We start from the raw sequence: 12,103 nt of genomic DNA, 5'->3' as shown, positions 1-12,103 counted from the left end.
TGGAGAGAGAAGGAGAGAAATGGAAAATGATTCAAGCTTGAGTAGGTGGAAGAGTGCAGTAGCTAATTATTAAAAGCTGTGTAGGAAGTGGAGAGCATTAAGGGTCTAGTGCCTTCATACAGTTCCTGTTTTGCTTGTCTTTAAATATGGATTCCACTTAAACATTTTTACATGTTTATTCTGTTTATATTGGCTCATTTATGAAGTGTCATTTGTAAATTTTTGCCCATATATCTGATTTATATTATAGTCTTTTTCCCCCTTAGATATCTTTGAATATTATAGTCACTTTGAGCTTTATTTTAGTTAACGCTTTAGATCCAAAATTTTTAGCTTTTGGAGTTTTGAGCATCTCTTTAAGAGTTGGACAAAAATTGTGGACTCTCTTCCTTCCAAAAAAAAAAAAAAAAAAGTGCCCAAAGAAAATTTGGCTTATAATTTTAGGGGCCTCAGATCCCTCAAACTCATGTATATCTGTTAAGAACCATTAGTTTAGATGAAACTTAAATAAATGCTTTTTAAACCAAGGTTTTTGTTTTTGTTTTTTACAGACTCATGTGACTAGATGAAATCATGCTTAGAAGTTGTTCCTTGATCTTCTCAGTGTGTTAGTCAGCTTTCCATCACTGTGGCAAATGCCTGAGAAAATTTGTAAGAGAAAAGGTTTATTTTGGCTCATAGTTTTAAAAGTTCCATTTTATGGTCAGTTGAATCCATTGCTTTGTGGACTCTGATGTGGTGCCAGGTGGCAATAGCTGAGAGCACTTGGCAGAGCACTTGGCTCACCTCATGGTCATGGAGTAAAAGAGAAAAGGGCCTGGGTTCCCGCTATCTCCCTTAAGGGGCATGTCCCTAAGGACCTAAAGACCTCCCACTAGTCCCCACATCTTGAAGGTTTCATCATTTCCCTGTAGCATTATACTTGGGACTAAACCTAATTTACCACATGGACCTTAGGGGGTCACTTATTTACATTATAGCAGTCAGCGTGTTCCTTTTAGTTCCTTCTAATTCAGTCTTTGACTTAGCCTGGTAGCATCCATCAGTGGGCAGAGGTGATTTTCTGAAGGGCATTGAGGAACCTCTTGAGAGAGGACTTCAAAGACTACTGAGAAGTTGTATAGAGGAGATTCTTCTGGGAGTTTCTTTGCAGGAATTCATGATGCCCTGAAACTGTCCTGGATTCATTACTGAAGTAAACAAGTTCCTTTGGGTTATACAGGATTGACTGACTGCCTTTTGGCCCTTGGCTCAGGGAGGAGGGCCATTGGCACAGGTGTGCTTGCAGCAGGCTGTGTTCTACATTTACGTGGTAGTTGTGATTTCAGATATACTATACCTTTGTCCCCCGAAGTCATGAAAATATCTAGCAACTAAATGGAATATTACTTGTTGCCTCTTTTTCTCAAGTTGACAAATTTGTTTTACTTTTTTTTTTTTTTTTAAGATTATAGCCCAATTTGGTTTTGTTTTGTTTTTGGCACTAGGGATTAAACCCAGAAGTGCTGAACCACTGAGCCATAGCCCCAGCTCTTTTTTTGTTTTTTTATTTTGAGACATCTTTTTTTTTTTTAAGCATACTTTTTTAAAAAAACCTTTTATTTATTTATTTATTTTTATGTGGTGCTGAGGAGCGAACCCAGTGCTTCATGTTCTAGGCAAGCACCCTGCTATTGATTCACACACAACCCCAGCCCTGAGACAGCTTCTTAATAAGTTGTTTGGGCTAGCTTTGAACTTGTGATCCTCCTGCCTCACCCGGGAGCCACTGGGATTCCAGTTGTGCACCACCACACCTAGCTGTGCCCCTGCTTTTGGTTACAAAATATATAACTGAAATATCCAACTTACCTATGGGTTTGGTTCTTGTTTACATTCTGGTAGTCGGGACCTGAACTGGATTCTGAGAAAGGACAGGGCGGATACCTGTGGTGGGGAGTGAGGGAGCATGCAGGGCTTCCCTCAGGCCCTGCATCTCTTGGGGCAGCTTTATCATTTCCTAGCCATGGTCTTCATAGCTAGCCAGTGGGCATTTTTCTACTTTCCCTGTCTCCACCCTTTGCCTCCAGTGCCTCATGGCATTTGTTGGACACGTCCCCTACTTCATGCAATTATATGGGGCAAAGATGAGTTTTCCATGGGGAAGAGACTTGGCAGTAGGAGTGGCCATCCAGACTTTCCATCAGGTGAGGGATTCTTTGAACCCACCCTATATTCTTTGGGCCTGAGCTTTGCCTAGTCAGAGGCAGCCCTGAGTTACTTTGTGTTGCCTCTGCCCTGTGAACCTCAGTGTCAGGCAAGGATGCCCCTTGCCCCCAAATTATTATTTACTATTAGGAATTGAACCCGGGGTACTTTACCATTAAGCTACATCCCAGCCCCTCATTTTTCCCCCCACATTTTAAATTGGTACATTATAGTTGCACATAATGGAATTTGTTGTCACATATTCAAACACATAGACAATATAATGAAATAATTTCATCAATTTTATTCCCCAATATTTCCCCTTTATATCCCCTCCTCCTTAAGGGAGGACTCGTAATCCTTGGGTGCTGGCAGGCCGGAGGCAAGGGACTGCATTTCTGAAATACATCTCTGCCTGGGTAGTCACAGAGCAGGCTCTCCTATATTACCAGTTTGGAAGTCAGAGGAGCCTGGCTGCAGGCACAGACCTTGCCCAGCTTGCATCTCCTTCTGTAAAGGCAGGGTGGCCTCTTGGTCTGAATGGGGCTGAAAGCCTTGTTTCTAGAAGATTGTGAATTCTTCCTTCCTTGCCATTCAGTCTGTGTGTTATTTTCACAAATACTCTGAGACAGAAATTTGAGCCAGATCTTGTAACTTGTAGGGAATGAAGACTTTTCACTGGATTAAAGATGGCAAGTGCTGGATAAGGTGAAAGGGACACTTTATCCCTCAAAAATGTTGATTGAAAACTTTACTTTAGACTGAATAATAATCAAAATGGAAAAGAGAATTGTGCTTTTACCATAAAGATGATTTGTGTGTGTGTTTCTTCTTTGCTCTATAAAATGGGGGGTGGGGGAATTCTCAGGTTCTTCTGTCACCAGTTGTGGCCATGGTCATCACAGGAATAAAGTAGCAAATGCTGTGAGCCTGAATTTAAGCACTTGAATGAGGTGCTCAGGCTGTTACTCCCATGGGTTTCTGCAGATAAAGTACAAAGGAAGGGCCCATTTAGAGTGTCCTGAGACCAGGGTTATATTAAGACATGACTGTTAGCAGTTTAGGGCTTGGTGTCTGCATCTGTAGTCCTAGGCTGAAGCAGGTGGATCATTTGGGCTCTGGAGTTCAGGCCAATCTGATGTAACATAGGGAGACCCCATTCCAAAAACAAAAAATGAAAGTTTAGAGTCCATGAGAAATGTTCAGTGGCAATTATGTACTGCCTTAAAAAGGGTAAACAGAAAAACTTCCTAAGTGTGTTTTTAATTAGAAGGGTATAAGGTTTGTAGTATCTGTAAACCTCAAGTTCTTATGTAACATTATGTGTCAGGTGTGTTGGTTGGGTGCACAGCAGTGCAATGTGGTGAGTCCTGGGATTTCCTGTTAACCTCTAGGTGAACTGAGTTCTACACAGGATAAAATCTGGTGACAAACTCCCTTTGATCCCATTTCAGAGTTGGGAGACATCCTTCTTCAGTGACTACTTGATCAAAGAACAGAAGCACCTGTGGTGGGAAAGCTGGGCTGATGGGAACGGGGTGAGGGGACTTTGGAGAAAAAGAGAGTGGGAATGCTCTCTGCCACCAGATACAAGTCACATCCCAGTTCCATGGGTCTTTACATCTCCAAGCCTTGCTGGCCCTGGAGATGACTTAAGAAAGATGTGAGGTACTTCATTTGCAAAGCCAGCCCCAATTGGCAACGGACCTCTCCTTTCAGCCATGAAGGGTTGGGCATTCAGGGCTTAATGAATCTGGGCTGAGTGGCTAGTAAATGAATAGTTTATAGTTTAGTCCTAAGTTCTTGTACTTATGGCAACCACAGTGGTACTGTGGGGTACACTGAGAACAGGTCCCAAGTGTCCTGCCTCCCCTCAGATCAGGAGAATTCCCATGTACACATTGTGGTCTTAGGTTTTCTGATATGTAATTTAGAGTTTTTTTCTGTGGTTTAAACAAAGTCTTTCAACTTTTAAAATTATAAACACTTTTAAATGGAGTAGAAAAGTTAAGAGAATAAGTTACCTGCATATGTAACCACCTCGATTGAACAGTTGTTAATGTTTTATTAGTTTATCTCCATGTGTGTATATTTGATTTTTCTCTGAAGTTTCTGAAAGTACATAACAGACTTTATGAAAAAGTAAAGTACATTGTAGACATGAACCTCACTGCTAAATACTTTTTTTTTTTTTTTAAATATTTATTTATTTTTTAGTTTTCAGCAGACACAACATCTTTGTTTATATGTGGTGCTGGGGATCGAACCCGGGCCGCACGCATGCCAGCCGAGCACGCTACCGCTTGAGCCACATCCCCAGCCCCACTGCTAAATACTTTTAACATGCATCTGAGTGTGCAAACGAGGCAAAAATTTTAGTTGTTCATTTTTTTGGCATGGTTGTAGGGTTTTATGGGGAAGTCCAAGGCACTGGGAAAGCAGCTATGTAGAAGACAAGCCTCAGTCAGCAAATAACTTGGCTGACTGACCACACTTACTCATGCATTAGACCTACTTCCTTATTTCTAGCCTCAGTTTAGAATAATTAAAAAAAAGGTATGTCTGGGTGCCTATAATCCTAGCTACTCATGAGGCTGAGGCAGGAATATGGCAAGTTTGAAGTCAGCTTTGGCAATTTAGTGAGACTTGTCTCAAAATAAAAAGAGGGGCTAGGGATAAAATTTCAGTGATAGAATAATTGCTGCACAAAACCCTGGATTTAATCCCCAGTACCTCAAAAAAAAAAAAAAAAAAAAAAAAAAGAAAAGAAAAGAAAGTATGCTGCAGTATTTTAGTTTAGTTAATGAAAAGGAGTAAAGACAGATCAGCCATCCATCTTAAGTAGTAAGATAAGATGTCTCAAGGACCTTCAAGGTGTGGGAAAGTAAACTTGCCAGGGAATTTTTGTGTTTTTTTTCCCCCAGAAATTCATTTGTTAACTATTTTTGAAATCCAGTTCTCCTTCCAGTCCCCCACCTGGATCCCCATTGGCTTGAGCACAGAATACTCCTCTGTTCCATGGTGTATGTGACTGTGAACAATATTGGACACATTCTGCACATGTTAAATTTTATATAAATATTATAGCTTTATTATTCTCATCTGCTTTTTAAAAAAGCTACTATTAACTCCTGCATACAGTTGTTAAATGAGAATATGTTTGTAAATACCTGGTCCTGCATAGGCAGAGAGTACAGATTTTATAGGTCCATTTTACTTCATACCTGATAAGTGTTGAGAAAACATAGACATTTAAATGGGCAGATAGTCAACCCCTAGTCAAGTGGTGCTATGGAAAGCTTTCTACTAGGCTTGCTCAGCCTAAAATCACTTTTTCTTTATCCCCCTGAAGGCCCCCTGAATGGGCCCTCAAGGAGCTGCTGGAGGGGTTTTGTATAGGCCAGGAGACATCCTAGATGTTGTACAGTCTAGTGGGGCTGCCAGGAAACTGCAAGAGAATTGTGAAGGACTGGGATAATATTTATTCTTGTCTGGGCTCCTACCTGGAATCTGGGAGACTGATGACCTACCTTCCTGTGGCTCCTTGTGCTAGCCTCAGATACCATCACTAGTGTTCCTGGGAGGGCCTCTCCTGGTACCCAGGGAATGAGAATTAGCTGAGAGCACCTGCCAGTCCCTTAGCCACCTTTAGCCCCTGGCACAGGGCAATGAGTACAAAAATTAATCTAGCAGGGGCCTATCAGAGAGTATCACCCCCTACCCCTCAACCCCACCTTTTTTAAAAAAAATATTTATTTTTTAGGTGTAGTTGGACACAGTGCCTTTATTTTATTTACTTATTTTTATGTGGTGCTGAGGATTGAACCCAGGGCCTCGCACATGCTAGGTGAGTGTTCTTACCACTGAGCTACAACCCGAGCCCCTCAACCCTGCCTTTCATTTGCATGTGCTGGCAACCAAATGGCCCTGGAGTTTGCAAAGCCTTCCAGTGGCACTAGATGGCAGTCATGCTTAGAAGAGTCCAAGAGAGTGGAAATTAGGGACTCAGTGGTCTCAAGGACCTTCAAGGTGTGGGAAAGTAAACTTGCCAGGGAATTTTTGTGTTTTTTAACCCCCCCCAGAAATTCAATTGTTATCTATTGTTTGAAATCCATACGTCATTTCCCTACTGAAAAGATAGATGGTGGGGGTCTAGTTGGAATGGGGAGGGCTGATCTCTGAGCAGCTTAGTAGGCTGGCTTATGGGTTTTCTAAATATCTTAGAGGCATAGACTGGTTGAAAAGGTACACTGATGGATACAGTAATCCCAGTTGGCTTTTCTACAGGGGAGAGACTGCTCAGCACAAAGAGTGTCAGTCATGCTCAGAGGTTTCAATCCATAGACCTTTTTCTTGTCTGACTTGGGCTTGGTTCCATTTTGTACATAGGGAACCTGAGCTTTCTGGCCTGCAAGTACTAGAGGATTTGGGGAGTCAGAATGGTCTTGTAGGATCTTTCCAGTCCTGGAATTTGGTTGTGCTTGGATCCTGTCAGGATCTTTCTGTGCCTAATTCCTTTTTATCCCATCTCATATGATATTTGCCTGGAGCTCAGAGGTGAGAAGGGCCCTGGGTCTCAGAGAATGTTGGTATTATATAGTGGTATCTGCTGTGGGCACAGGCCAGGGAAACAGGAGAGGCAGCCTGTGTGTAAGGTATTCACCAGCTCTATACCAAAACTTCAAGCTCCTTAGGGCTAGAACTATGTTATGCTCACCCTGCCTCCCAATTCCTATTGGTGCTTTGTAGATGCAGAATGTTAAGGAGGTCCTTCTAAGTTTGACCCCCTGTGTGTCTTTCCCATTCTGCTGTAGCCCAGGTCTGTAGCTTATGCAGCACTTGGTCAGGTTGAATCTAGGTGAGGAGGACAGATAGGTGGAGCTATGTCTGTACACTGTCATTGTGTCCTGTTCCAGGCACCCTTGTCCCATCCATCCCGTCTCTCCACAAACCCTGTAGGTGTTCTCATCTTGTTGTGCACCTTAGTTGTTTTAGAAATGAAATTCTCAGTGGTCAAAAGGGGCTGGCGTTGTAGCCCACAGTGAAAATACTGAGTCCCGTCAGGCCATCTAGCCATTATTGAGATAGCTGCACAGACACACATGAGACTAGTGTGGTTGAATGGTGATCCCCACAGACTTTCCCATCCCCTAAAAAATTTTAAGCTGGTTCATTCCATCTTGTGTCAGCTAAGTTCATGCTGGGTTGTCCTGTGGATATGGGGGTAGTTGGCCTGCTGACACTGTGCTCTGCACACTAGGGTCCTCAGATCCATTGGGGTAGATGAACAACATCCCACAGATATACATCCCACCAGGGAAAAGTCCTGTGGGTCTTCTGAGCTGCCAGTGGGCCGACCTTTCTCAGACATCACCATCCCTTTTTGGATCTGGGTGTTTTGTCCAGCAGGGGTGTGCAGGCCTGAAGGACTAGGGGAGAAGTAGAGACAGCTGTGGATCTTCAGGATCAGATGTGGGAAGAAATGGACTTTTACATTTTCTGCGGAACTTCCAGGGTTAGAAAGGGTGGCTGGAAGTGGCTTTCTGGTCAGTCAAGTGAAAAAGCTGATCCTCCATGAGGTCAGTATGTAGAACCTCTGCTTAGCGAGGTTGTGAGATAAGTGGTAAGGGAAGCAGCAAGTTAGGAGGCCAACCATAGGCTTAGGACAGAGTCTTCTGGGGCTAGGAGTTATCCTCTGGGGCCACCATTCCCAGTCCCACCCTCTTAGGCCAACGCTGAGAGGGAGCGATGACTGACTAGACAATGACTGACCAGATCCAGCAGGGCTGTGCCTCCTGCCCGCCTCTTCCCCTTCTCCCCAGGTTGCAGCTCCTCCTCTTAAAGGGGCCCATAGAACTCCCTGGGCCCTGGCTGAAACTTGGAGGGAGTGACGCTTTAACAGTATCTGGTGTCACTCCTCTTGTGCCCGCCCCCTGGCAGCCCAAGTGGCTGGAACTTGAGCCCCGCCCGCCGTGAGGCTTCTGAGTGGAGCTGGAGCCAGTCAGAGGCCAGAGCCTGGATGCCGGAGCAGTACCCACCTGCCAGTGTGCCCACAGGAGCTACAGGTGACTGCAGGTGACTAGCCCTGGAAGCCATAAGTGAATGGCAGCAGTGAGCAGTTTCTCAGGGAATTTTCCTACCCTGTCCTCACTAACTCTGATGACTGCTTCCTACCCGGTGGGAGTGCCCTTCTAGCACTTTCGGGGCTGCCAGTTGGCTCTAGTTGCTGTGAAAGATGGGGCCCCGTAGGCCTGAGGACCCCGTCCAGATAGTCTTGATCAAGTTGTGGCCTTTCCTGTCCCCCAGGCAGGTCACGGGGCCCAGGCTGCATGAGCTCACTTCCTCCACATCCTGTGTTATCTCCTGCCTGTAGCTGCAGGGTGGGTAGTAAGGGAAATGCTGGGAACTGTTTTCCAGTGCCTGGCCGCCCTAGCATATTTCCTCAGTTCTGCCTCCTAGGGCTGGGGCACTGGGTACCTGAGGAAGAGGGAAGCTGCCCTGTTCCTCAGAAAGGCCCATAGGTGTTGAAACTTGTCACTGTGTCACCATCCAAGGGCTAAAGAGAGGATGTTGTGCTGCCTTTTTTCAGAGCCTTTTTCCTTACAGGTTCCATAGGCGTTTCTTTTCTTTGGGAAATTAAAGAAGATCCCACTTCTACTCCTTCCCCTTCCTTGATCCCCCTGGGCCACTGACTCTTATAACAGGTGCCTCTGGGCCCTTCTGTTTGCTCCCTCTTCTCTTGCCCTTGGCTTTCCAAAATGTCTCACCCTTTTGTCCAGGGAGAATACATTTTCCCATCCCCTATGCTTGTGAAGTTCTGTCCACATCTAGCCCTGAAATGTGAGGGAGGAGGGCGTGGCTACCTCACTGGACACAACTGCCAGATGAACTGGGGAAGAAGTGGTACCAGGCCTCCAGAGTAAGGGAGTGTACAGAAAGTAGATGGGTAGATATATGGTAGATAGGTCATTTGGAGCATTGGAGGTTTGTCCTGAGGCTTTAGGAAGGAATGACCCTAGCCCCAGGGAGATTTCCACCAGGGAGCAGGAGCCAATTCTCAGGATGTCTCTGGCCAGAAGGCTGAAGCTGCAAAGCCCCGTGTGGTCAGGGAGAGCTTTGGGAGGGTGGTTGACTGGCATTCCCATTCCCCTCACTGCCTGCCCTTCCAACCCAGGCTTCAAATTGGAATCCACCAAGGTCTGAGCTAACCAGGTCAGGAACAGCTGTGCACACCTAAATCACCCAGTCTCACACATGTGCACAGTTCCACATAATGCCTATACTTTCCCATCCATGCCCACAGTAACTGATAACTGGCCTAAGCCATTCAGCCAGCTTCGGTTGGAATGTTCCATTCCACCGGGGAGTGGGGAGGCAGTGAGGTGATAGAGATATGGCAGTGCTGCTCAGGTATATGCCCTCAGGATAGTATGTCCTCCACCTACTCCCACATGGTTGCATTAATCATGCTTCCTATCCCATTTGGGCTTCCCTTTCTGAACTGCTCTAAGCCCCTGCTTGCCCTTTATCAACGTTTGACCTCCTAGAGTGCAGATTTGCCTTTCTGGAGCTATAGTCAACTATCAAGAAGCCCGGGAACAAGGGTAGGAGTGAGGGCTTCTGAGCAGTTGTTCTAGTCCATGGTTGCAGCTGTGCTGTGAGTCTCAAGGGAAGTAGGTGAAAGATACTTTTCTTCCCATTTCTGAGATGAAGAAACTGAGACCCAGAGAGCACTTGTGACTTGTCCTGCTTTCTGCAGCTCTTGGGGTGAATTTGGGGGCAGGGGGCAGGCAGGATTACAGTGACCAGATTGTGGCCTACCACAAAGCCCTCTGAGTTCTCACATTCTAGGTGACTGGCCTTTAGGCCATGTAATACCTTTAAAGTTCCACTCATCACAGTCAGAAACTCACCTCCACAGAAAAGTGCTTGACTCTCAAAAGGGAGGGAAGGTGTCAGCACTTCCCTATCTCAGGGCTCCCTCCTTGCGCAGTTCCTCATCTAGGGTCTGAGCACTCAGGGGCCAGGGAGGGTGAAATCTCTGGCTTGGGGCCCAAGGGTTGTTCCAGGTAGAGGACAAGTGGGACTCTTAAATGGGGAGCTGGAAACACTGCTGGCCAAAAAGTAGCTCTGCTTTGGGAGGTGGGAAGGCAGTAATAATCTGGACAGACAGTGCCTGTTTGTTGGGGGAAAAATAAGTTTATTCTGCTCCCTTTGGGAACTTTCAGATGAAGGAACTCTAATACCCTGGTCTCAGTGTACCATTTTAGAAGAAGAAGTAGAATAGTGATAAAGATAAGGACCTTCTGCCTGTCCCTTCCCTGGTGGTGGGCCAGTGCAGATTTGGTGTCTGGATTCTAAGGCTTTTAGAGTCCCTACAGGGAAGAATGTCTCTCCTCATGCTGTTCTCCTTGAGCTTCCTCCTCTGTAGCAAGAGGAACCTGGGCCTGCCCCATTTCAGTGTGCCATCCAGCCTGACCAGACTCCGGGCTTTGTAGGTCTCCAGTCTAAAGCATCCTGGAAGGGAGGCCTGACTGGTCCTCCAGAGCTGTAGAGAATGAAATGGAAGGTTCCCACAGGAGTCAGAACCTGTGGACTTTGACCAGGTTTAATTTTCATGCTTGTGACTTTCTGACACATTCTGTGCTGTCATGGTTAGGATACCATATGGTAGGTCAGTGAGGGAAAACTTGGCAGGAGGCTGAGACTTCTGGGTCTTCTCCTTTTCTCCCATCCCACAAGATCACACTTGCCTCCCCATGAATCCTGGGTGTGCTTAGCTCCTCTGCTCCTAGTCTGTACTTTATAGAGCAGGGAAAGAGCCACCTCTGTAGATCTAGGCACCAGTCTCATGCCAACTGCCCATCCTCTCCTTGGGCCTGTTTCCCTGTCCAGTTTGAAGCCTGTGGGCCAGGGAGGATACTTGTGTGCCCAGTTCCATGGCAGAATAGTTGAAGTGACTTTACCATTGTGGATGGGAATGTTATTGGGAGGCTCACATGAGCCTGAGGCAGAAACAGGGTGTCCATGGAACCCTGGGCCTGGTGCTTAGGACAGGATGGGGCTCCCAGGTTTGTGTTGATCTGGTGCTAGCATCTCTCCAAGGAGGAGGCTCAGGTACACTGTTTGCTGGGTGAGGCCTGGCCCAGCCTACAGTAAGCTGTCCTTCCCACTCAAGAGTGGGTCTGGGGGAGAAAGGCACCTTTGGAGAGGGGGTGAGATTGGACCAGGCCTCACCATTTGTTTTATCAGGAGGAGAAACCCATTCTATGTCCAGAATTTAGTTGCCTTGTTGTCCCACCTCCCAGAGGACACTAGCATATCAGAGGATTCTGTGGCTTTTGTGGGCAGGTGTCAGGGATGGAATTTTTATGTGTCTGGCTGAGGTGGGTTTGTTAGGGCAGCACATGTTCATCCTTGTGTGGATAGAGTGACATCTGAGTTGGGGCCTTTCATCTTTGTTACAGTGTGTTGGCCATGCCAGCTGGCCCTTGCTTGGGTCTATTCTCTGCTTTAGGCAGGAGCTCTTGAGGCCTGCATTCTTCCATTCAAAGATGGTGACAGGAGCCTGTTTCCTTCCAGGGCTGTGGTTGAGACTGGAGCTGAAAAGATGTGGGCTCCCAGTCAGCCCATGTCAGCCCATGTCAGCCCACCTCGGACTACCTCCCTGGGACTTTGAGCACCTTGATTGCCCTGAGCTGAGATGGCAACAGCTGTGGAATGTTTGTTCTTCTAGTCCTGTTATCTGTGTAGTGGGAAGGGTTTTCTCAGGTGAGGTGTGTCCTGCAGATAGTCAGGGAGGGGCCTGGCCAAAGTGCTTTTCTGAAGCAAAGATGGAAAAAGCAGAGTGGTATGGGCTTCAGTCTTGGTCACTTTCCAGCCCCAGGTTGGTTTTCCCTGAAGCCCACCCAGGTAC

General features: G+C 46.2%; 1 protein-coding gene across 11 annotated transcripts in view; it reads left to right on the top strand.

Moving 5' to 3' along the window:
- Pisd (phosphatidylserine decarboxylase) overlaps positions 1-12,103 on the top strand; it is a 121,999-nt gene that overhangs the window by 29,946 nt on the left and 79,950 nt on the right. Inside the window, exons 1-2 of one of the 11 annotated variants that reach the window (XM_071615553.1) lie at positions 8,177-8,252; positions 11,770-11,958. The exons of 6 other annotated variants lie outside the window; for them this stretch is intronic. Coding sequence is in view for 1 of the 5 variants with exons in the window: in XM_071615531.1 (XP_071471632.1) it covers positions 8,207-8,262 (56 nt within the window). In the remaining 4 variants the exon portion in view is untranslated. Of the gene's footprint in view, positions 1-8,048; positions 8,263-11,769; positions 11,959-12,103 lie in introns of those variants that run through there. 4 more of the 11 variants (XM_071615531.1, XM_071615549.1, XM_071615542.1 and 1 more) reach the window with 4 other exon arrangements.

The sequence above is a fragment of the Marmota flaviventris genome, chromosome 1, assembly GCF_047511675.1.
Source record: "Marmota flaviventris isolate mMarFla1 chromosome 1, mMarFla1.hap1, whole genome shotgun sequence".
In the NCBI taxonomy this organism is placed as follows: Eukaryota; Metazoa; Chordata; class Mammalia; order Rodentia; family Sciuridae; genus Marmota; species Marmota flaviventris.
Note: the sequence above shows the minus strand (reverse complement) of the source record. Positions and strands in the feature narration are given on the sequence as shown.